Below are 25,606 nucleotides of genomic sequence, written 5' to 3' on the forward strand. Positions count from 1 at the left end.
CGGACGCCCACAGCCCGAGTTCGAGTGGCCCAACAACACGAGGATCTCCCCTGCGAACCTGACCTGAGATCTGGCTTCAAATCTCCAATCGATACCTGCAGCCCCTTTCTAGAGGATCTTTCTGACCGGAGCCGGTAAGAAAAACCCAACGCCTAAAGACACCCCTGCACCCGACGTCCCACAGCCCTGGGTGCCCCAACCGACGGTGTCCCAGCATCCCCAGGCATCCCAACTTCCCTCTTCAACCTGTGGTCGCCTCGAGAAGATCTTAGTCCCCGAGCCTGTAGTGTTTGTTGCAACCGGAGGATCCCCATTGAATTCAACAGGGCATCCGACGCCAAACCAGCAACCTACACTCGGGTGCCCCTCTGCCGCTGTGAGTGCACCTTGTGTGCTAACTCGGATCCCCTTTTGCCCTGAGCCTAACACCAGGAGCTTTGCTCCCACAACCTTGTGGCCTGTTCTTGAGCAGCCACCAACCGGAGGCCCCTATTACCTATTGGATAGCATTGGGCCTTGGCACTCTGCACCCAGCCCCCCTAGTGCCACTGAGGGTTCTTTGAGAGTGCATCCTCGACCCTGGGGAACCCTGGATCTAACCCCAGAATACCAACTCCCACAACCAAGTACTTACCTTTAAACCGATAACTTCATTTCCTCCCATAGGATTGCATTGACTGCTTTTCCTTGAGCTGCAGCACATGCCACAATAGAAAATAAACACATTTAAAACATCCCTGCACTATGTGGCAGGCACCATGGGTGTCCTGCCACATGGTGCATGGATGTTTAGGGGCCCCTATAGTGGAGAGCCAGAGGGTTAGAGGTCCCTACTAGGGGTCCCTAAAGTTACTTTCCGCCTCCCTTTTTAATGGCGGGTGAGCCGCCATGAAAGGGCAGGTGGAAAGGGACATTGTAATCCCTACTGGAGTGTCTGAGCAGGCACCGCCCTCATTGTAGGAATTACTGACCCTCTGACGGGCCGTCGGAAGCGTGGCCGATGGTCCCTCCGCCAGATGTCTTCGCCCACCTCATCATAATGCGTTGGGAGGACCGCAGAGGTTGATGTTGGTGGGTCTGCAACCAGCGAGCCATCTGTGTCTGACTCACCAACATCGTAATCAATCCCTTCGTTCTATTTATCCTAAGGCCCAGATTAGTCATGAAGGTGTTATAGACATCCAACAGAGATTGAAGGCCGTTGGCTGCTCTGGCTATGAGGACTGCGAGATCAGATCAAGTAGAACAGGGACCTGATGCAGTTCAGTGTTTGAGTAAATCTTTCCCTGGGCGACCGAGAACGTCCTCAAGACCATTATTATATATAGAAGGAAAAGAAAGGGAGCAAAACACAGCATTCCTTGCCTTACCACAATTACTGACGGAAAAACACCATCTCTGCTCTATCAGACTTATGCTGAGGTATGAGCATGAAGCCTACGAAGCAGCATTATTACTGAAGTATCAGCCCACAAATTTTCCATGGTCGCCCAAAAGCTTTGACCTTTTTTACTGTGCCAAATGCACATGTGAAGTCAATGAAGGCAAGGTGGATACACATTTTATTTTGCTTCGTGTACTTTTGCACACAGTGTTAAATTCAGGGTCTGCTTAATTGTGCCCAGGCGGAACCCAAACTGAACTTCAGATAGACAGTGTGTTTCTGCTACCCAATTTTTAAGTTTGGCTAGTCTAACTCTACCTACAATTTTTACAGAGCTATCCAGCCAAAGAATTGGGCGATAGCAGTGTGGTTGACCTTTTGTCACCTTTCTCAAAAATGGGGACTATAATCACCACCTGCCAAGCTTTAACTATGGGAACCAACTATTGCGGACCTCAAAACTTATGTAATTAAAGGTCCCAAGAATTGTGGGAGGGATTTATAAATATCGGATGGAATCCTACCCGAACCTGGGGCTTTGTCAGATGGACTACTTAATATGGCCTGAGTAATATCTGAGACCTCAATCGTCTTACTAAGGGTAACCGCCAAATCCAGATCTTGACCCATAGGGGTTTCACCTCCCCACCCCCCCCCCCCAAGCTTCTCGTTGATGTTCTCTTCACAATTGCTATAGCTTTTCAAGAAATATTCCACCCAATTGCCAGCCGATATAAGGGTCTCAACTTTGGCGGTGTCCTCTTCTAACAGGTTGTGGGAATTAACCACCTGAAAGAAAGCTCTTTAAGAAGGCTCTTTAATCTTTCATAGTGGAGGCAATTTTAAGGTCTTCCCAGGCCTTTTCTCTTCATTTATTTTTGCCTAGCAGCAATCAATCAGGGAAATTGTAAGCGCTCTACTCACCCGTGAGGGTCTCAAAGCGCGGGAGAGGGGAGCAGCTCCGGTCAGTCGAAGAGCCAGGTCTGGAGGGTCTTCCTGAAGATGTGCAGGGTGGGGGCGCGTCTGATGTTGATCTGCAATTCTTTCCAGGTCTTGGCAGCGATGTAGAAGGTTCTTCCCTCGTCCCCCCACCTCCTCCCCCCCCTGTTTTTGCTCTATCGTTGAGATACTGGGGTCTGGTGTTGTGGGGGCATTTGTATGCGTGGATGAGTATCTTGAAAGTTACTCTTTTCTCCACCTTGCTCTTTCATGGCCTCTAAATAGTTTTCCAAAGATTTCCATTAACTTTTCCCATTCAATGTGTGGTGGACCAGCTGGCATCAGGAACAGAGGTGGGAAGAATTACAGCATCCTATTCTGTGCTACTAATTAAAATAAAAAGCAACGGTATGACTGTCACTGTACATAAGTGACTAATCTTAAACTTTGTTATATTCTTGATTAGAACTGTACTTCAGTGGAAATAATCCAAACGTAGCAAAGCGTTGCAGCCTGCAGAACACACATCCTTTTTAATGGCAATTTAGGATGTTGCCAAGGCACTTTCCTCAAATGAGAACACTTTCTGAAATAATCCACACATTGTAGGTAAGCTTTGCAGCCAGTTGAACACATGTCCCTTGTTTGTGTCAACTGAGGACATTGTTAAGGTGCTTTCCTCAAATATGAACACTTCTGTCAAAAACACACCTCCAGAAGATAAGATTGTCATTTCAGTAAGCAGCGCATTCTGTCCCTCTACTGTCTTTGACAAGGTAAGTACTGAATTATAACAAGGTTAAGGGAAGGCAGTCGAAGTGGTGGACTAGAGGCTGCGGGGAAGAGCGTTATCCATGCAGTATGTGAAACTCTACAATATTCGCCCTCAAGCAAAACCGTAAACGAGGCAATTTCAAACATGTGGATGGAAGTGTTTTTAGTATTCAACTTCAACGCTCGGTGTGCTCTCACCCTGGCATGCTTCGCACTCCCAGTATTGGAAACTTCCAGATATGCGATCCTTAACTACTTCATTTGGACATTAGAGTATACCTTTCATTGTGGCCACATTCCAGTCTCTCAAGTTGGGTCTGAATGGTCACAGCAGTTTTGCACTGGGGCACACTCGCAGACTGATACAGTTAATAAGATTCCAGTCACAAGCTTATTAAAATATGTCCACATGTAAGCAGACTTCTATTATAATATAGAGGTTCGACAGTGCTTTAAATGAATAACAAAGGGCATGGCTCATAATCTATTGTATTAGCTTGTTTTGTAGTTGTTACACACTAATCATTTTTTAAGATGAGTTCTTTTACTTTGTTTGATTTCTTTCTAATCCTTTTCTTAACTTGCTTCATTATCCCTGTAGGTCGGCTCAGCTGGGCTCTAGTTTCGTTGAGTGTTTGCCTGCATGGTCTGTTTTTTTTTTCTTCTTCGGTTAAAAGCCTGTTTGTGCATTGCATGGCAACTTGAAGCTCTGCCTACTTACTGGCTCATTTATTCCAACTCTGTTTACCGATTTAAGGACGTTGTGTGCATGATCACGCAGAGAACGCACTTAAGCCCATCTGCACCACTTGTCACATCTGTGGAGCACAACCATGCTGGTAGTTACCCCAAAGACAAGCTGGTTAATTTGAGAAGTGGCTGTTCAATACACTATTCTCAAATGGAGCTTCTATCTCCTAGTCCTGGTAAGAATATTTCATCATATTGCAGTACAGCTGTGCCCTTATTTACTTTAATGAGCCCATGGTGCCTCTGCTTCTACAGCCAAGGAATGGCTTCTTTCCTTTAAAAATATCCTTTAGCTGTTCTTTACTTATTGTTCATTTTCTGCACCAACATAAAAAGGAAATTCACAATATTTTATCTTATGGGAAGTTGGAAATATTTTCTTAACTTAAACATGACTTCAAAATGTCTAGAGTTGATAGAACCACTTGTGCAAGTGGTGGAATCGTGATTAAATAGGAAAATTATATCATGCTGTTTATTACTTCCATTCCTACCATTTCTTTAGTGGAACTCTTGATGGTGCAAGTTAGTTTCCATGCAGCCTGCACCCAGCCAATTTATTTAGTCCATCACCCCCCACCCCACCCAAGCCAGAACTCTAAGTTTCATACTGCTCTTCTGGAGTAGCAGCTCACTATTCTTCCACCAGGAAAAAGTCAAAGTAATAGAATAGCCACTTCAGTAACTTATCTATCTCCGAACTTTTCACTGTCCCATGGACTGACCATGCAGATTCTTTTTCATAGACTCACCTCAAGCATTCCATAGTTTATTACATCCTGTACATTTATCAGTGGAGTGAATGACCAGCTCTTTATTGCCCTTGCTGGAGCGAAAAACGTAAAAGAGGTGATCAAACACATCATTTCATTTTGGGTTATCCTTTGTATCTTTTACACTTGGCCAAGAAAAACCCTCCTAAGGACATTATTGCCTACACCATCGGGGCATGGCTGCTCTTACAGCTCTTACCAGAGGTAGTGCAGTAGTAATCGGCTGGTTGTTGACATGATTAGCTTTGTACACTTTTGCTAACATTAGTGCCTCACAGCTCAAGTACGCAATGACAAATGCTTTGCAAGGGCCAAGTGTAATTATTTCCTTGGTTGATCCAAACCACACAATCCCACTTCCCACAGTGTATTCCTTTGGGGCTCATTTGTTAGGTGAGGAATCTGCGGGAAGAAGAAAAAGTTACTCACCAGTAATGGTACTTCTTGTGCAAACATACCATAATTCAGATATCGTACTGCCCTCCTTCCCCTTTGGGGTAGTGCCATGACTGATAAGATGACCGGTCTTGCAAGCATCCTATGTGCTGTAATGTTTGCTGTTGCTGATACCCTCAGTTGCTCTCCACATCCTCTGATGGGGTGCAGAAAAAGTATGAGCAACTTACACTACCGGGCACATTGGTGCCCAATATACTCCAATATCGTCCCATTCAATCTGCAGAGTTGCGGCTGAAGCTGCGACACTGGAGAGCTATTGCTGAGGGAGGGAGGAGTTTCTGGATCCAATCTAGTGCTTGGAGAATAATTATAAGTTGCGGAATCTGCAGAAAGATTGTGTCCACCAGAAATATAGTTATCAAAGGTAACACGTTCTTCTAATCTATTGTTTTTATTGGGATCCTTCTCAGTTGTAAGCTCGGAGTAAACATGAGTCTGTCATCAGTATATCAGTGTCTTTGTTAGCATGGAAATTCTGATAGTTTTTATTATTAATCTTAATAATACATTTGTCCTTAAATACTTAATTGATAGTTTCATCTTTAGTTAATAATAACAGATATGCTGAAAAAGTATTTTTGTCATAAGTTAGCAAGTTTTCTTTTGTTATGTCCAAAGATAATGCTATGTGAAACATGGTATATTCGGCCTTTGATTTTAGCAAGTTATTTAGCTCATATCTAAATGTAGTAAGTTGATCTATATAATTGAGGCATTTAGTATTAACACATTGATATTTAGGTATCTTAAATTGGTTTTCCTTTTTTTTTTATGGTTGGACATCACAAAGTAGTGATTTAAGAGACATTGGAAAGCCCTGCTTTACCGACACTGCTTGATCTGCACTATGAAGCATGCGGCAGACAGTCTAACCCCTAGTTGGTCTGAAACTGTACTAATAAAATACTGGTCCAATTAAATGGCCAATTCACTTTTCTAGGTGTTAGTTTGAAAATGCTTCCCTTATACCAAGCAGTGAAGTGTTTTCATTGAACTTAATCATTACATTTTTAATTGAAATTGATGCCTGATACTAGACAATTTTAGTCTGTTTTGCCAGAAGTCTTGGTCAAACATGCATCTGTTGCTAGCTAATTTAAAATAATTTGTTTTTCTACAAAATGGCAATGGATCGGTTTTGTTGGCTGATGTGGTTAAACAGTTTGTTTATGGATTTTTAATACTTTTCTCCTTTCGTGGCATCTGCAGGAGTTTTAATATAAATTGTCTTTTTAAAGGTTAATGAATCTTTTTTTTTTTTCTCCCTCTTTAGGAAGAGAGGACCCTTTTCCAACTTGATGAAGCTATAGAAGCTTTGGATGCTGCGATTGAGTATAAGAATGAATCCATCACACGCAGGCAGCATGTCCTGCGTGCTTCAGCCAGCATGTTGTCCCAGTGTGAAATGAACCTCATGTCGAAGCTCAGTTACCTCTCTTCTTCTGAAACACGAGCTTTACTCTGTAAATATTTTGACAAGGTAAACTGTCTTTTGTAGTATCATTTGATGCTTCTGTTTCGCTTTTCACTCTGAATTGATCTAGTTAGTTCAGTGTTTGGGAGATTTGCAAATTACTTGTGACCAAAGTATAACACCACGTGTGCCTTGTTAATAAGTTATAATGGGAAATTGATTGCTACCATTTCCCTGTGAGGTTAATTGTGTACATCAATTGAACACTAGGTGCCACTGTGATGCAAAGTTTTTATTTTGCAACATTTCTTTATTCAAAGTGGCACCATACTTCTAGCCCTTACTTCTTGCTGTTTTGTGTTAATCTTTTCCGATGTGATTTTAATACGGTTTTCTTTTTAACAGAGGGCCTCGTGATGTGAGTTAGTCTGGTTTTTCAGAACAGCAATTTTTTTTGCAGATGATGCAATTCGAGACTGGGTGATTTGCAGTGTTCTGAATGATTTATGGTGTAGCATACTTCCCAGTGGGCTGCTCCAGAGAACATGACGATTCCTGTGGGTCTTAAGCTATAAATAAAATATCCGGGGCTGATCATGTTGCCCTAAGTATTGCACAAAGCCAAGACTAAAGACAACTGTTATGCGTCATACCAAATGTTGTTGAAAACCACATTGGAACAATAAATTTACAGGTCCTTGTGTATTTCCTGTTCCTCCACTTTATGCCCATCTACCAACTGATTTCATTGGAGCAAGTAGCGTGGCGCTGCTAAATGGTAGGAGTGAACCACTTTGACTGCAACTTTATGAATTTGTTGCCATAATTTGATCACAGGTGAGAACAAGCATTTGCAATGCAATAGGTCTCGCATTTGCGAGAGTTTAAGCTATTGGCATTGTAAATGACAATGTCTTTTATTTATATGTTTTGATAATTAAATAAAAGGCATTGTCCTGTACAATGCCAATAGCTCTAACTCTTATAAATGGGAGACCTATTGAAAGAAGCGGCCGCTATTGTCCCAGGCTGCTTAGAAAGTGAATGCGCGCATGACGCACTGAATGTTGCAGGAAAACGTTGTGCCTGTAGTAGGAGAAACTATTTAAATAAAATAGTGCTTACAGACTAAAAAAAACCTCACTGTGTAACCACCAAAGTAAAAGGGGCAATCCTCATGGGAGGTTACGAATGAAGACAGAAGGGACTAACAAGCCTATTAATGAATCGGAAGCCAGCATTTACAAAGGACAATGGCAAATATAGGCGGAGAGTGGGCGGGGCTTCTATTCCATACTCCAATACAGCATGGCTCGCAGAGCAGCGCATGTGCTGCCCAGGCTTGACCTGAAAATGTTTATTCAGAGGGGGGCACACACCATGGCTTTAGGAGGATTTTGTGTTAGCAGTTACACTCTTAGAACAGGATTGACTTTGTTGTGGAGGGCCAGTCTGGAAGAGAGAGTCCTGTCGTACCAATGCCCACCCCTCCTCCCTCCCCCCCCCCCACCCCCCCACTTCCCGGTCCCCTTTGCTAACAAACCAAGAATTAAATGCAGATAAATACATTTTCCAGAAAGACATTGTTGAATATAGGCACTTCTGCATCAAGATGGTCTAGGAAAGCTGGAGAGCGTTGCTCAGTGAGAGTTTGTAGGCAGGAGTGAGACTACATTGCCAAGATTAAAAGACTGTTATCCTTTTGGGGACAATGGGTTCACATGCTGAGGCAGGGTGGGTTCCTTAATTGGCAATTGGTGTCCGAAATGGCAAAACTGCCATTACCTTTTAGCAGACTGCTGCATTGTGCATTGAAGGTTTTGGTGCCCACCCCTCTTTATATTTTAAGTTGAGAGGGAGCCTACCCCTTATTGTCTGCCTGGTGTTTTATTGGTGAGGCGGCAGCACACCCCGCGTTTCGCTGCCGCAGCCTGAGGTGTTCTGGAAGCCTTCTCCGGGCCGCTCTCAGCGCGACCCTGAAGTCAGGCAACCTTGCCTGGGACATGGGTGGGGCATGGAGTGCGCGGCCGGAAGTGTCCGGGGCTCCCGTGAGCTGAGGGAGCCCCACGTGTTGCAGCCCGCGTGTAGGAGAAGCGAGGCAGGAGCTCACCCCGCACTAGCAAGCGGTAGAGGGAAGTCCGGCGGGAGCCCACCCCGCCTTCGTGAATGCCGCATGGTGCGGCCGGAGCAGGATTTCAGGTGAGGCTCCTGTGAGCAAGACGGAGCCCCGCTTGTTGCTGCGCCACAAAGAGTGACCGGGTGACGAGGCGAGTCCCCCCTGCCATCGAGGAGACCAGCCAGGGAGCAGCGCAGAGTCCCCACAAGAGCCGGTGAGAGGGGTTGAGCGAGAGCCTGCATGTGGTTAAAGAGGCATTCTGTACGTGGCCTCTGGCTAATAATGCATGCAGCTGACGTAAGCGCGCTGTGCCTGTACATGAGTTGTGATAACGCCGCGAGCCGTACGCGTGCACATCTCCGGTCTGTTAAGCTTCGGCACAGACAGTTGTTGTGCACGCGTACGGCTTGCAGCATTATTACAACTCCTGCTCGCACCATACGCATGCACATCTCCTGCCCATGCCTTGCCGTACGCGTGCACATGTCCTGTCCCCCTTCCTACCCAAGTCGACAATAATAGATCTCGCATAAGCGCTGCATCAATAGGCGAGACCTAAAAACCGGTGTTGATCCCCGTCGATCAGATACATCTGAATACCTCTGAGTTCTTACTTTTCCCAAATTCTGGGTTGGTAGGTTTTCTGGCTTGTGGTTGGGTATGAGGTTAAATGCTGCATCTATCCCACCCACTTGCTGCTTTCTTTTAACACTGCCCTTGAAAAATATGGTCATGCTTTTGGTCCATTGTATTTTCTATACGCTATGCCTATCCACACCTGTGAGGTGTCGTTCTTAGCAGCAATATGGCAATGCAGTAACATAACATTTGCTAGTACCGCTTGATTTTGGCAAAAGTTTATCAAACTTCTAAGCGAACATGACCAAAAGCACCCTTTAAAAAACTCCTTCACGTTCAGGTGGCATCAGGTTATTTCAAATTTCTGTGAGCTACAAATGATATCAGTCAATAAATTCTATTTATGGGTACAATTAAAAATGTATAGTTTCCTTTTTATATCCAATTTATATTTGTTGTATTTTTCATTGTCAAGTAATGCATGGTTGGTACATTGTGAAAAGTCATAAACCACAGGGCAGTTTTTGAGTCTGGGAGAAGTAGTGTTTGTTCAGACTAAGAAAATTGTTTCTGTCTCAAACTGGAAGAGTCAGAGGGAATGTATTACTTATGTAAACTCTTTACTGAACCTGTTTTTAGAAAATAGCAGCAGGTGAACGGAGGAGAACAGACATCACACAGAGAAAAAAAGCTAATAAATTTTATTCAAATCGTTCAACAGGGCTAAAAGTTATAAACAAAAAATTCATTTTCAATGGAAAGTGCATTTAAACTATAACCACTTTGGAGGCGCCTGCCAAAGTGTCAAGAAATATATATATATATATATATATATATATATATATATATATATTCACTGAAAAAACCATAGGTTTCACACATGTTATAGTTAGCGGAAATTTTACTGATAAAAAACCAGTGAAATTCCCCCGTTATAGTTAGCGCAGGCAACTATAACTCACGCGACCGCAATCCTCTGCTGATGCTAATACTGTATTTAGACACTTATTTGCCCATGTCTTCTTCCATACATTTTTAGCTATACATATATTACAAATATTTTTTTTTCATAAAGACACATATGTCATCAGCAGAAGATTGCAGTCGCGTGAGTTATAGTTGCCTGCGCTAACTATAACGGGGGAATTTCACTGGTTTTTTATCAGTAAAATTTCCGCTAACTATAACATGTGTGAAACCTATGGTTTTTTCAGTGAATTTGCAAGGTTTTTTAAATGCTAATTCCTAACTATAACGTGTGTGAAACCTATGGTTTTTTCAGTGAATTAGTACGGTTTTTTAAATGCTAAGTTTTTTTCCCTTATAATAAGCCCTGTACATTTGGTGGCCTTCGGCCACCAAAAGCACAGGGGGTGGGGTAAGTGTGGATAGTGTTTTTTGCCCTTAACATAAGCCCTGTGCTTTTGGTGGCCTTCGGCCACCAAAAGCACAGGGGGTGGGGTAAGTGTGGATAGTGTTTTTTTTATTTTTATTTTTTTACCGTACGCTTACGGTAAGCGTACGGTAAGCGTACCCCGCGAAATTGCCGAAAAAAAAATAAAACCGTTTTTGCACTTGGGGGATGTTTGGGGACTCCCTCAACATGACTATGTGGGAGGGAGTTGTCAAAACAGCCCCTTTACATGTTTTTGGGCTTGATATTTTAAAAATCACTCTCAGTGCGAGAGACAAAATGGCGGCCGCCGCTTCCTGGTTTCGGCCGATTCGAATGTTTACTAAGATCTAAGAGCCAATCAGAATCGCGCTCGCGCACGCCACCGTATGCTTACCGTAAGCGTACGGTAAGCGTACCGTAAGCTGGCTCAGATATATATATTGATTTAAAGGCTATTTTCTCAGAATCTACTGAACAGATTTACACCAAACCTACAAAAGGCACTTCCTTGACCTAGGGACTACCTCTCTGCCAAATTTTGAGTAATTCTGTTCAGCCGTTCGGGCTGTAGCTCGTTCTAAAGGTCCTATGGAAAAATGCATGGGAAAAACGCGTTTTGGGACCCCCCTTTTATCTCAGCCCCCGCTTGACGGATCCCCCCGAGACTTTCAGGGTAGGAGCGGAGCGTAGCGCCCCACCTATTTTGAAAAATTTGCGAGGATTCGTCGACCGGCGCCAAAGTTATTCAAAATAGAATGTTGAGGTTTTCCTATGGAAACGTGGTCCTAACTATAACTACCTACTGGCTATCGCCAGTAGGTAATATATATATATATATATATATATATATATATATATATATATATATATATATATATATATATATATATATATATATATATATATATATATATATTCACTGAAAAAACCATAGGTTTCACACATGTTATAGTTAGCTGGACATTTTACTGATAAAAAACCAATGAAATTCCCCCGTTATAGTTACTGTAGGCAACTATAACTCACGCGACCGCAATCCTCTGCTGATGCTAATACTGTATTTAGACACTTATTTGCCCATATCTTCTTCCATTAAATTTTAGCTATACATATATTACAAATATTTTTTTTTCATAAAGACACATATGTCATCAGCAGAGGATTACGGTCGCGTGAGTTATAGTTGCCTACAGTAACTATAACGGGGGAATTTCATTGGTTTTTTATCAGTAAAATGTCCAGCTAACTATAACATGTGTGAAACCTATGGTTTTTTCAGTGAATTAGCAAGGTTTTTTAAATGCTATTTCCTAACTATAACGTGTGTGAAACCTATGGTTTTTTCAGTGAATTTGTACGGTTTTTTAAATGCTAAGTTACTTTACGCCATTTGTGGCGTGCGCGCCCACTTAACGCAGTTAGTTCCGTGCACGGTTTTTATCAACTTTAATAAGCCCTGTACATTTGGTGGCCTTCGGCCACCAAAAGCACAGGGGGTGAGGTCAATGTGGATAGTGTTTTTTTTATTTCGATTTTATAATTTCATGTTGCCAAAATTACGTTTTTTTTCTCTATTAATAAGCCCTGCACATTTGGTGGCCTGCGGCCACCAAAAGCACAGGGGGTGGGGTAAGTGTGGATAGTGTTTTTTTTATTTTTTATTTTTTTACCGTAAGCGTACGGTAAGCTTACGGTAAGCGTACGGTAAGCGTACCCCGCGAAATTGCCGAAAAAAAAATAAAACCGTTTTTGCTCTTGGGGGATGTTTGGGGACTCCCTCAACATGACTATGTGGGAGGGAGTTGTCAAAACAGCCCCGTAACATGTTTTTGGCCATCATGTTTGATAAACAACACTCAGTGCGAGAGACAAAATGGCGGACGCCGCTTCCTGGTTTCGGCCGATTCGAATGTTTACTAAGATCTAAGAGCCAATCAGAATCGCGCTCGCGCACGCCACCGTAAGCTTACGGTAAGCGTACGGTAAGCGTACGGTAAGCGTACCGTAAGCGGGCTAAGATATATATATTGATTTAAAGGCTATTTTCTCAGAATCTACTGAACAGATTTACACCAAACCTACAAAAGGCACTTCCTTGACCTAGGGACTACCTCTCTGCCAAATTTCTAGTAATTCTGTTCAGCCGTTCGGGCTGTAGCTCGTTCTAAAGGTCCTATGGAAAAATGCATGGGAAAAACGCGTTTTGGGACCCCCCTTTTATCTCAGCCCCCGCTTGACGAATCCCCCCGAGACTTTCAGGGTAGGAGCGGAGCGTAGCGCCCCACCTATTTTGAGAAATTCGCGAGGATTCGTCGACCGGCGCCAAAGTTATTCAAAATAGAATGTTGAGGTTTTCCTATGGAAACGTGGTCCTAACTATAACTACCTACTGGCGACCGCCAGTAGGTAATATATATATATATATATATATATACATATATATATACATATATGTGAAAGAAGAAGAGCCCACAGAAACGACATCCTCTCACACTTTATTGGGTCTGAGTGTGGCAGTTATAACTCTTGACCTTACGCGTTTCGGCGCGCATGCGCCTTGTTCACAGGTGAGTTCAATGAAGTCCCAGTGGTCAGTGGCCATCAATAAGACCACATTACCCAAAATGCATCAATATTCAAATAACAGGAAAAGTCCTTTGTATTTCACGATGCGCTCGGGTGAAAAATAAAAGCACAATGCTGTTTGCTGCCACACACAAAATTACTTGCTTGAGATGGAAAATCGTAGTCTGTCAGAAAGAGGGAACACCTCCTTCTTCTCCCTTTCTCTCGGCCAACACCCAATTATCACGGAAGTCCAATCGTTGGTGTGGCCACAAAGCGAGTCATGCCCCTCCATTGAAAAGACACAAATTTCTCCATTTTACCGGGGCCGCCGACTCTGCAGGGCAGGCTCTGAAGACCGGAACGGAGAATCCTGTTAGTAACAATGTGAAAGAAGAAGAGCCCACAGAAACGACATCCTCTCATGCTGACACTTTATTGGGTCTGAGTGTGGCAGTTATAACTCTTGACCTTACGCGTTTCGGCGCGCATGCGCCTTGTTCACAGGTGAGTTCAATGAAGTCCCAGTGGTCAGTGGTCAAGAGTTATAACTGCCACACTCAGACCCAATAAAGTGTCAGCATGAGAGGATGTCGTTTCTGTGGGCTCTTCTTCTGTCACATTGTTACTAACAGGATTCTCCGTTCCTGTCTTCAGAGCCTGCCCTGCAGAGTCGGCGGCCCCGGTAAAATGGAGAAATTTGTGTCTTTTCAATGGAGGGGCATGACTCGCTTTGTGGCCACACCAACAATTGGACTTCCGTGATAATTGGGTGTTGGCCGAGAGAAAGGGAGAAGAAGGAGGTGTTCCCTCTTTCTGACAGACTACGATTTTCCATCTCAAGCAAGTAATTTTGTGTGTGGCAGCAACCAGCATTGTGCTTTTATTTTTCACCCGAGCGCATCGTGAAATACAAAGGACTTTTCCTGTTATTTGAATATTGATGCATTTTGGGTAATGTGGTCTTATTGATGGCCACTGACCACTGGGACTTAATTGAACTCACCTGTGAACAAGGCGCATGCGCGCCGAAACGCGTAAGGTCAAGAGTTATAACTGCCACACTCAGACCCAATAAAGTGTCAGCATGAGAGGATGTCGTTTCTGTGGGCTCTTCTTCTTTCACATTGTTACTAACAGGATTCTCCGTTCCTGTCTTCAGAGCCTGCCCTGCAGAGTCGGCGGCCCCGGTAAAATGGAGAAATTTGTGTCTTCTCTCTATATATATATATATATATATATATATATATATATATATATATATATATATATTACCTACTGGCGGTCGCCAGTAGGTAGTTATAGTTAGGACCCCTTTGTCTTCTCTATATATATATATATATATATATATATATATATATATATATATATTACCTACTGGCGGTCGCCAGTAGGTAGTTATAGTTAGGACCCCTTTTCCATAGGAAATCCGCAACATTCTATTTTGAATAACTTTGGCGCCGGTCGACGAATTCTCGCGAATTTCTCAAAATAGGTGGGGCGCTACGCTCCGCTCCTACCCTGAAAGTCTCGGGGGGATTCGTCAAGCGGGGGCTGAGATAAAAGGGGGGTCCCAAAACGCGTTTTTCCCATGCATTTTTCCATAGGACCTTTAGACAGGGCTACAGCCCGAACGGCTGAACAGAATTACTAGAAATTTGGCAGAGAGGTAGTCCTCAGGTCAAGGAAGTGCCTTTTGTAGGTTTGGTGTAAATCTGTTCAGTAGATTCTGAGAAAATAGCCTTTAAATCAATATATATATCTGAGCCAGCTTACGGTACGCTTACCGTAAGCTTACCGTACGCGTACGGTGGCGTGCGCGAGCGCGATTCTGATTGGCTCTTAGATCTTAGTAAACATTCGAAACAGCCGAAACCAGGAAGCGGCGGCCGCCATTTTCTCTCTCGCACTGAGAGCTAGGTTGTTAAATACAACCAATAAACATGTAAAGGGGCTGTTTAGACAGCTCCCACACACATAGCCATGTTGAGGGAGTCCCCAAAGACCCCCCCAAGGCCAAAAATGCAATTTTTATTTTTTCGCAAATTTCGCCGATTACGCTTCCCGTACGCGTGCGGTTAAAAATGTTAAAAAAAAACACTATCCACACTCTCCCCACCCCCTGTGCTTTTGGTGGCCGGTGGCCACCAAATGTGCAGGGCTCATTACAATTGTGAAAAACCACAATATTTTAAACAAAAATAATAAAAGAAAAAATTAACAACACTCTCTCCACCCCGTGTGCAAATGGTGCCCGAAGGGCACCATTTGTGCATGGCTTATAAAAATTACGAAAAATTAAAATATTACCTTTCAAAACGAAGTGCATCATATGTCCTCCATGTGCGCACGGTGCGCGAAGCGCATCGTGCGTATATGGCCCATCCTGCGTAAAGTGGGCGCACGGTGCGCGAAGCGCACCGTGCGCGCACGGAACGAACTGCGGTAAGTGGGCGCGCACGCCACGAATGGCGTAAAGTAACTTAGCATTTAAAAAACCGTACAAATTCACTGAAAAAACCATAGGTTTCACACACGTTATAGTTAGGAATTAGCATTTAAAAAACCTTGCAAATTCACTGAAAAAACCATAGGTTTCACACATGTTATAGTTAGCGGAAATTTTACTGATAAAAAACCAGTGAAATTCCCCCGTTATAGTTAGTGCAGGCAACTATAACTCACGCGACCGCAATCTTCTGCTGATGACATATGTGTCTTTATGAAAAAAAAAAATTTGAAATATATGTATAGCTAAAAATGTATGGAAGAAGACATGGGCAAATAAGTGTCTAAATACAGTATTAGCATCAGCAGAGGATTGCGGTCGCGTGAGTTATAGTTGCCTGCACTAACTATAACGGGGGAATTTCACTGGTTTTTTATCAGTAAAATTTCCGCTAACTATAACATGTGTGAAACCTATGGTTTTTTCAGTGAATATATATATAGATAGATATATACACATATACACACACTCCTTTTGTGTATATAGATAGATATTTTTTTTATTCCATTTCCTAACTATAACGCTCCTGTAACCATTGTTTTTTTTCAGTGAATTTCTATGGTTTTTAGGTCTCGCCTGAGCCAGCGCATACGCTACTCTGAGAGACATTTAGTATACGGGTTTCCAAAGTGCTACCAGACCTCACTGGCCTAACGCTTGTGTTCACGCGAGCGCAGTGCTTAATTTGTAAAATATTAAGTGCAGGTGCTCACATTTTTTTAGGAGACCACACCCATTTAACTGGCTCCACCTACTTCCTCCACTGGCTCCAAACACTTATTTGTCTCCACCCAGATTCTCAACTGGCACTGCTGAAAGCCAGATGTAATACCCGGTCTGAATATCAGCAAGGGAGCCTTCCTCAAGTAAAGGTTTGATAGTAGGTTCCCCCCACTTGAGAACATTTTGAAAAAATTGAATTCAAAAAGTGCATTTAAAACACAATTTCAGAAGGGGACACCTATATTTTACTACCTTTTTGGCTCCCGTCTTCCTATTGTTTATGCCTACGCTCATAAATAAAATGTCTTTAAAATGCCATGCTAGAGATATTAGGGAGGGTTGAGTGCTGGCAGTGGAGCAATAGCGATGTAGACAGAGGCAGAGAAAGGACTAACGCTGTGAAGAAAGGAGAGAGAGTGTCAGGCAGATGGTACAGGGCAGTGAAGTTGGAGTCACGGATGGAGCTAATTTTGAGCAAAAAAAAAACAGGAGTTTGTCACAATATTGTTGTGATGCGCAGGGGTTGTTCTTCTGGGCATCTGGATTAGACAATTCTTAAAAGATGCTGAAGGTTTCTCTTATTCAGTCAGACCTGGTAGATGAATTTTGTAAATTAAGACTTTTTGGCTCTCTTTATGGCACTTTGGAGGCCTTACAGGTATCTCTTAGAGAGGGGCTATCTTCAGTCAAAATAGTCTTGTGCAACTTGCATTAGAGGTCGAGACTGGTTTGTTTCAGTTCCACTGTCACCACATTGGATCATTTTTTGTGGATTTAATGCCAACTTTAGTGTTTCTAGTTTTGAATGGGGCCAACCTCACAGAGAGCAGTGATGTATTGTGGTATAGATTGTCCAGTAAGGCTTCAGAGTCATCCTAGTTGAGAAAGTTAGTTATAACAACATTCTGTGTGTCCTCAAGCTCCTCTGTGCTGACATATCTGTAACACCTGGATGGAATAATCGCATATCTCTTTCTTTCTAAGAAATGCAAGCAATTCTACAAACCTGTGTCCTAATCCGTTCATGTATATCATATGGAAAAATCTGGTATGAATGGTGGAGGTGTGATCAAGTCAAACCTAAAAGGTAGCTGACTTAAGATGTGCTGAATGCTAATCGTAGTGTATGTGACATTTATGTTTTTGAAAGGCATAAAGGAGCTTGGTAAATTGAGGTCAATGATGACAAATGTAACAAAATATGCACTTACTGGCTCCCTCCATGGTCATTATTTGCAGCCCAACACAAGGCGTGTTATTTACTCTGTATCAATGTTCGAGTGCCATAAAATATATATTCCAATTTAACTTCAATACATAGTGTTTGAATCAATTGAATATTTGAATTGAGGCCTGGGAATGTTTCCTGGCGTTATATCGGGTGTTACACCATCAGCATTGTTTTTTATCAGTACTCAGGACTTTACATTTACCCACATAAGGCTGATTTATGAAGGAGTTTTGCGGTCAAAAAGGCTGGGATTTTCAAAACGGAAACAAAAAGTATGGAGGTGAGAAAAGGAAAAAACATTATTGAAAGGAAAAGTGGAGAAAGGGTGACTAAGGGAAGGAAACCCCATTTATGTCCGCCTCAGCGAACTGGAAATACGTTTTGTATTATTCCTTTGGCACACATTCAGAAGCCATTTTTTGTTTGGGGAATCACTTTAAAACCCTATTTTATCATTAGCTATTAAAAAAGGTTTCTTGAGCACCAACTCCCCTTTAAACCTCTGGGGACGGTGTCCTGTTTTGCTCACCAGCGCCTTACAGGGATTGTTAAAGAGGGAGATATTTTCATTTCCTGGATACTCCCTTGTATAGCATTGAAATCAGTGTGACAAGTTATCACAGGTGCGCAGTGTGATAGGCTGGCGCCAGAGGGAACCACAAGGAGCTTGCACTAGGGAAGTGCAAGGACCCATCCTCACTCTACACTTCCCATCGATCTGTTTCTATCTCTCTTTATCGGGCTCATAGCCTGAGTGCCCGAGATCATTATTTTGCACATAAATTCAATACCTCGTTCCAGCATTACACCAATGAAATCCTTTGTCGTTGCAACTAATTGTCCCGTCACACTGTGCAAAACGAACTTGCTTCACTAAGCGACAGCCGCACACCGAAGCTTCCAGAATAAACTGATCAAATCTTTCATTGACTTTTAAAGACATGACAGACACTGAACATTTCAAAATAAACAGATGCCACCTTTCACGTGACCCCAAAGAAGCTGCGGTCAGAAAACATTTCAAAACAAGCAGATTCCACTGTAAAAGCAGTTGGTTACTTACTTGGTTTACTGCCTTTTTCATAGCTGCCAAGGTTTCAGATTGCATATGTGTGACATTTTCATAATTTCAGTCTAATTATGAGTGACATTCAACAACTATGAGTGACACTTTCTAGCGAGCAATATCAAGCAATGAAGAAGAGGAAAACAGATAAATATCAGAAATAACACCACTCATAGCTGCCAAGTTTTCAGACTCCTTATGTGTGTGATATTTCTATGGTTTCAGTTTACTTACATGTGAAATTCACGGACCAAATGTGTGACACTTAGAGTAACACTTTCTTGTGAATAAAACAAACAAAAAAAATAAATAACTGCATGCAGAGGTGTGAGAAAGTGGCTCTGTATATACTGTTCCCTAATAGGTACAGGGTGTACAGAGTCCACAGTCCCCCAGAGGCTGATAGAGGTCAAAGTTAGGTATGACCTTACTCTCAAAAGTGGTAGCTTGGTCGAGCAGTAAGGCAGTACCAGAGGACAGTGTAAAGCATTTATTGTACACACTCAGTCAGCAAATGGTTTCACACACTCAATAACTGAACTCTAGGCCAATGATTTGTATATATAAAATATATGCTTGTTTTATTTTTAGAACCACAAAGGGGGTAAAAATATACTTTCTCAGAATGAGAGGTTGAATATAAATACTTTTGTTTTAAGCAATAAATTTGTGTAAACAGTCACAGTTGGTTGCAATAAACAATCCTATTTCCTAAACATAACAATGCATTGAGCTCAATGGTAAATTCAGGTTATTTGTAATAAATTACTTTTCAGATTACTTTTGGAATTCCAGGTCTGGCTCCTAGAACTAGCCTGGGGTCAGTATGCAGAATCAAGTGATGAAAGTCGACTTAATAACTGTAATGATTTTTAAATAATATTTAGCTATTTCAAAAGTTAGCACTTAGAAAATATTTCACAGAAAACATTCAATGGATCTCTATGGCAAGAAATTCAAATTGCAGGTAGAGTACTTTATCGTTACTTTAGTAATCCAGGACTGGGTGCCTAGACCCAGGACTGGGGTCCTTATCAAAAGCAGGTAAGTAATTTCGTTTGCAGAAATGGTACGATTTTAAAAGAATATTTCAAATTTGCAAAAGTAGACACTTAGAAGAAATTTCACAGAAAAGCAGACAATGGTTTCCTATGGTAGAAAAATGAGTAGAGGTAAGTATAGTTGTGAACACTTTTCAGAGTCAGGGCTGGGCACCAAGATCCAGCACTGGGAGCTCACCTAGGAGCAGGTGAGTAAATTCGTTTTTGTCACTTGGCTGATTTTTGGTGAATTTTTGCAGTTTTGAAAAGTTCACACTTAGAAGATTTTTGAAGAAAAAGCCAGTCAATGTTACCCTATGAGGAAAATGAAGTTGGCGGTTTAAGGGTAAGTACTCGACTGGTAGTGTTGAAATTCCGGGCATGGACTCAGGGGTCCCCCAGTGTCAGGTAGGTACAGTTGGTTCACCCTCAGCGGTTTCAGGACGGCCGGGTGCAGAGAGAGTTGGGCCCAATGTTATCCTATGAGGGATAGGGGGGCCTTGGTTGGTGGCTGCTGTCTGGCAAGCCACGCGGCTGTGGGAGCTGGGCTCCTGGTCACTTACTCAGGGCAAGTGGGGAAGTAGGTTAGTGTAGAGAGGGCACTGCCAGGGCCACTCGGGCGGCTGGGTGCAGGGTGCTTTTGAGCCTTAGGGCGCTCAATGGAAATCAATGGGAATGTTCCGGTTTGGAAAGAGGCTGCAGGCTCGGGGACGAGGATGTTTCAGGTGCCACCACCACTTCGAGAGGTAAGTTGGGTAGTTGTAGGTTAGGTGGGTACCCCGGGATTGGGCACAGGGGGTCGCAGGGCGCCGGGTGCAGGGGTGCCTTTTGACGTCGGGAATCTTACCCTCTGGTTGATCGCGGCTGGGGTGGCACTTGGTTCTGAGGCTGCAGGCTTCTTCCGGGATGTCGAGGGGGGTCCTTGGGTGCCGGACTCTGGGTCACAGTCGCCGTGGGGTCGTCCTCTGGGTCTTTGTCCACTCCGGCACTGGCCAGGCTTGGCTGGTGCAGAGTGTGTTGGGTCCGCGGTCCCGGGCTGGTGCCAGGGATAGCAAATAGGTTTCTTGAGTAGAGCCTCTACTTGTGGGAGTCCCAGGGGCTTAGAGCTAAAAGGTAGCCAGGTCCTCCGGGGTTGGTGAGGTTGCTGGCCACGAGGGATGCCGCGCTGGTGCAGGTTCGAGAGTCGACAGGCCGGTAGGGCTGGGGCCAAAGCAGTTGGTGTCTTCTTCTCTTTTTAGCAGCTGCAGGGCAGGTCTTTGTTCTTCTTGCTCTTCTTGTCGTTTTCTATCTGGAATCTAAGGAAGGAAGGTTCAGGGTGCCCCTAAATACTAGATTTAGGGGCGTTACAGGTAGGTGAAGGCCAGGGACCAATGGGTCCTTGTCCTGGGGTGGGTACACCCCCTATCCTGCCTCTCTCCTGTGGGAGGGGGGCAGTAGCCTAATCCTGATAGGGTAGGGCCTCCCATCGTCAAGATGGCGAGAGCCCGGAGATGTGCTTCACCTCGCCTCCCCCACCTGAGGGGTGGGGTGGGCAGGCTGGCACATCCCCTGTCCTTGTATGGGGTTTCCGGCCAAGCTTCCCGCCAGAGTGGGGGGTTGCAGTGGCCTGGGGAAACTCCAAATGGCGGCATGCCTTTGAAGCTTCCCTTTGCTCATCCTGGGGGAGGAGATTTCTCACCTCTCCCAGGATGTGCATTGTTGCAGGCCCGGGAGAGCAGGGGCTCTCCCACCCAGGGGTCCAGCAACGTGTCTGCTGTGTGGCAGCCTGGGCAGCCTCAGAGCAGACGTGGATTGTAAGTTAGCTGTAAGGGGGCATCTTCTAAGATGCCCTCTGGGGTGCTTAGTACATTAAATCCTACACTGGCATCAGTGTGGGTTCAATGTGCTGAGAAGTTTGATACCAAACTTCCCAGGCTTCAGTGTTGCCAATATGGTGCTGTGGAGCTCGTGTTTGACAAGCTCTCAGCACCATGTATTCTTAAATGACAGCACTGCACTTACAGTGCCCAGGAATGGACCCGGGTACTGTAGGGGCACAGGGCTCCTGCTCCTGTGCCCACACCATAGGCGTAATGCACCCAGCTAGAGGGGTGGCTGACATATGCCTTGGCAGTGTAGGTGATGGGCATGGTACACAGTGATGTGTGCCATGTCGACTCTTTGTTTTGTCCTGCACCCAGACACTCAGCCTGCGTGTAAGGGTACAGGGCCTCTGAGGGTGGCACAATGAGTGCTGCAGCCCTTAGAGGCCTTCCCTGGTCACAAGGCCCTGGGTACCTAGGGTACCATTTACTAGGGGCTGACATGTGGCTAGGGTTTGCCAATTTGGAGTTTGTGTGGTTTAAGGAAGGAACATAGGCCCTGGGCACCTGATTGGCAGGAACCCAGGGTACACTCAATCGAAGTACATTCAGCAATTTAGCAAAAAGTGGGGGCATACCATGCAAGAAAGATGGCACTTTCTCACAAGAGGTAAATATCAAAAATGACACTCCTTTGAGCAACAAGAAGCTTTCAAAAGGTCTTGAAACTGCTGCAAACAGGCTGGAATGGAATTTCGCTAATCTACTGCCCCTTTATAAAATTGTCCAAAACACTCTTCTCTGAAATGCTCCCATGAGCTTGCACATTCTCCTCACACCCCACATTTCACACTTGCTCCACTACACTTGCTTGCAGTACCACGGACAAATCACATTGCTGTCTCTGTTGCAGGGATTCTGCGTATGCACAGAACTATGCGCAGGAAACCAGGACCTCAGAGAATTGTGGTGTACCAGAAACTCCCCTCAGAACCAAGAACCCCATATCCGGCTAGCTTAGTGTCCCATTCGTTAGCCTAGATCTAGCTAGGCGGTCCCAATGTATAGACAACCCAGAACATGCGACTTAGATATTTCTCAGGAGTGGTGGGAATCCGAAACACCTGTTTGTACTTATTTAGCAGTCCACAACAGAATAATACAGACACGGTAAAGTTTAAAGAGTTTATTTTATAAACCTCGTGTCCTAAGATGCAGTACTTTGGCTACCACTAGCAGACAAATGGTTAAGATCAGAACCATCAGCATTGTTACAATACCATACACAATGAAAGGAGCAATCATAATAATAATGACAGTTGGAAGCAGCCACACTCCTTTCTCTAGTAACTAATAGGTTTATTATACTTATAGAAGGTCTCTTAGGCTAACAGGGGGAACCCCATACCGTATAGATCAGCTTAGTAGAATCACATCACACGATCAGCTAGGCTCTCATGCATCAGCTCTTCTGTTCGAATGAATCTAAAACATTCTGTCTTGTAATATTAAAGGCACTTGTCCTTCAGATATTGGCAGCTGCATGCATGATATGTCTAAAAAGTGGTACGATCAATCTGAAGACAACACTCTGCACCGTCTAGTGTCCTGGACTTGTTCTTTACATGATGTACAGACGAAGGTCGCAGCGCACTGTTAAGAATGTTAAACAATAAACTGTTATCCTGTAAGGCAAAGTCGAGTAAGCATTTCTAAAATGAATAACATATAACAGTGTCGCGTGCAAAGCAGCAGAAACGGCAAGCTGGCTTTCCTAACAGTTGTCTCGGTTATGCTAACTTAGTGTTGTAAATAGGGAGTGGCCAACCCATACTACAGTTTAAAAATTGCCAGACCAATTTTGGCTACACACACTTTACTACAATACAAATTAACTCCAGACTCCTTCCTCTCATAAGTATATACCACATTGCAGCTCTCTAGAGACATCACGCTCTAACCAGTGTGTGCCCCTACTGGTGTGGCCACTTATCAACTGCTGGGAAATGCTGGAGCTCTGCTGTAGTGGTCTCTCACAGTGGTGGACTGCTGTACTCTGCGAAATTGCATTTGCCTCAATACTGCTAAGGCCTGAACTTACTGGTCATGCTGGCATTGCACTGATTGGCAGGCCCTGAGCCTCTCTCTCTTGATTCAGTGTGGGAAGGGTGGGCATCAGATAATACTGCAGCTGCTGCTACAATGAACGGTGAGCTGAGCCGGTCGCATTGTTACTCATGCCTAAAGACAGCGATTCCACTACTTTGCTGTCTACCTCGTCCCCTGCATCGGCATTTAGCAAACGTCACCTTTGCCTGAATGGTCACATGCCTAAGACCATTCTCAACCCACATTAAGAGTGGCAGAGGGTAAACAACCCTCTTTAGTACCCTCACTTCATGCGGAAACATTTACCAGCATTTTGAAAAATATGGCTTTTACGGACTTCCAGAATGCTCCATATTTTGTGCTGCTTCACTTAAGCACACCAACCTCTTCCACAGAGCAGCAGTGATGGGTTGTGCATCGATCAGAGGAGGCACCATTTTGGCAGCAACAGGCACACCATGGAAATCAAAGCTGCCCATTGCCGCCTCAGTGTCTAAGGGGGCCAATCAAACTCCGCCAGGCCACAGTGGCATAGCTGAAAAGATTGCCCTTGCTATATGTAGATATGCATAAAAAATGCACAGAACATGCAGCGCAAGCTTCACAAACTCAGAAGAGCAGCCAAAGAGACAGTAGTGGAGTAAGCTTCATTCCCATACAGTACAGCAGAATAGCCAGCGACAGTGACATCTTTACTTGCACAAAGAAGAGCCCGAGCAAATTGAATGGCAGTGCAAGAATAATTTTTATGCAGAAGAGCCACTGAAAAGCCCTTGGCAATTTTATAAAGAGGAGAGTCGATGTTTTCTAAGGATGTGGAGTACAGATATGGCATAGCTATCTACACTTTTCTAATATTTCTTTTTTCTAAATAGGCTTCATAAATTTAAAATAGGCAGGCAGCAACACATGGGGAGCTGCAGTGCAACCTTCACTCATGTTGTAATGCCATTTACAGCTACCTAACTTAATTTTTTTATCCCGCAAGGATGAGAATCACGGGGCGAATTAGTCTTATGTATGTAAATTTGGTCCATGTTTACATCCAAAAATTCAATGACTCGTGAAAACCAAGCATTTGACCTTCGTGTTCCCAGGCTCACTCACATCCCTCTCTATTAATAATAATGTAATTCTTTTTATCCAACTGGCTGCGTAGTGACATCTGGTAAAAACTGATAACCCAAGACACTAATTTATCATGGTCCTCATGACATTCTGTGTGTTGGACCGTTAGCGCTAATTGAAAAGGGAGGTACAAGTAGAAAGGAATTTTCGGCAGTGCTAGGAACTTTCTGGTTCGATCAAGGAAAGAGCTCCGGCTCAGTACTGAAATGACATGACGTTGGGGGATTCATCTTGTGCAGACAGGCTGTGAACTCGGAAGCTTGGCTTTTACTCAACCACACATATCACGGTAAATATACATCTTGGTAAGCGCAGTGCGGAATGGAAGGGATACAACGGCAGGAGGAGGGGATAGGTGATTCAGAAGTAGAATAGGGGGTTCCCTTACCAGTATTGATTTGGGGTGGGGAAGCGGTTGTTTTGAAGGTTAGAGTGTGGGGTTTGGTAAACAGTTAACAACCTTTCTTTCTACAAATGAGGGAGCGTAGGCTATGTATATAATTCACATGTATTCAGTTTATGGTGAGCATTGTATCTAAGGAATATTGTAAAGTGATACTGATGTAATTGCATACTTGTATTGCAGCTACCCCTGAAGAAGGGAAATTAATCCCAAAATGCATTGGGTCATGCAAATAAAGTCGTGATATGCAGATTTACGCTGTCCTCCGGTTTTTTAACACCATCATTCATGGACTAATGAGTATAATAAATTGAAGAGGAAGAACGCAAAGAATATAAAGTTTACGTGTAAAAAATAAGGAAATACTATAAAGGTGGAATTGAAAATTTGATTTATTGGATTCATTTAATCCAGTAATTGGCTGTGCAGCCGGACAGGTTCCTAAA

At 43.6% G+C, this 25,606-nt stretch overlaps 1 protein-coding gene across 3 annotated transcripts in view; it reads left to right on the plus strand.

Moving 5' to 3' along the window:
• Positions 1-25,606, plus strand: part of KIF7 (kinesin family member 7) — a 448,976-nt gene that overhangs the window by 311,829 nt on the left and 111,541 nt on the right. For 2 of the 3 annotated variants that reach the window (XM_085644436.1, XM_085644435.1), the window contains exon 15: positions 6,353-6,559. In XM_085644436.1, coding sequence (XP_085500562.1) covers positions 6,353-6,559 — 207 coding nt within the window. Of the gene's footprint in view, positions 1-6,352; positions 6,560-6,953; positions 7,076-25,606 lie in introns of those variants that run through there. The other variant, XM_085644437.1, reaches the window with a different exon arrangement.

The sequence above is a fragment of the Triturus cristatus genome, chromosome 3_1, assembly GCF_964204655.1.
Source record: "Triturus cristatus chromosome 3_1, aTriCri1.1, whole genome shotgun sequence".
In the NCBI taxonomy this organism is placed as follows: Eukaryota; Metazoa; Chordata; class Amphibia; order Caudata; family Salamandridae; genus Triturus; species Triturus cristatus.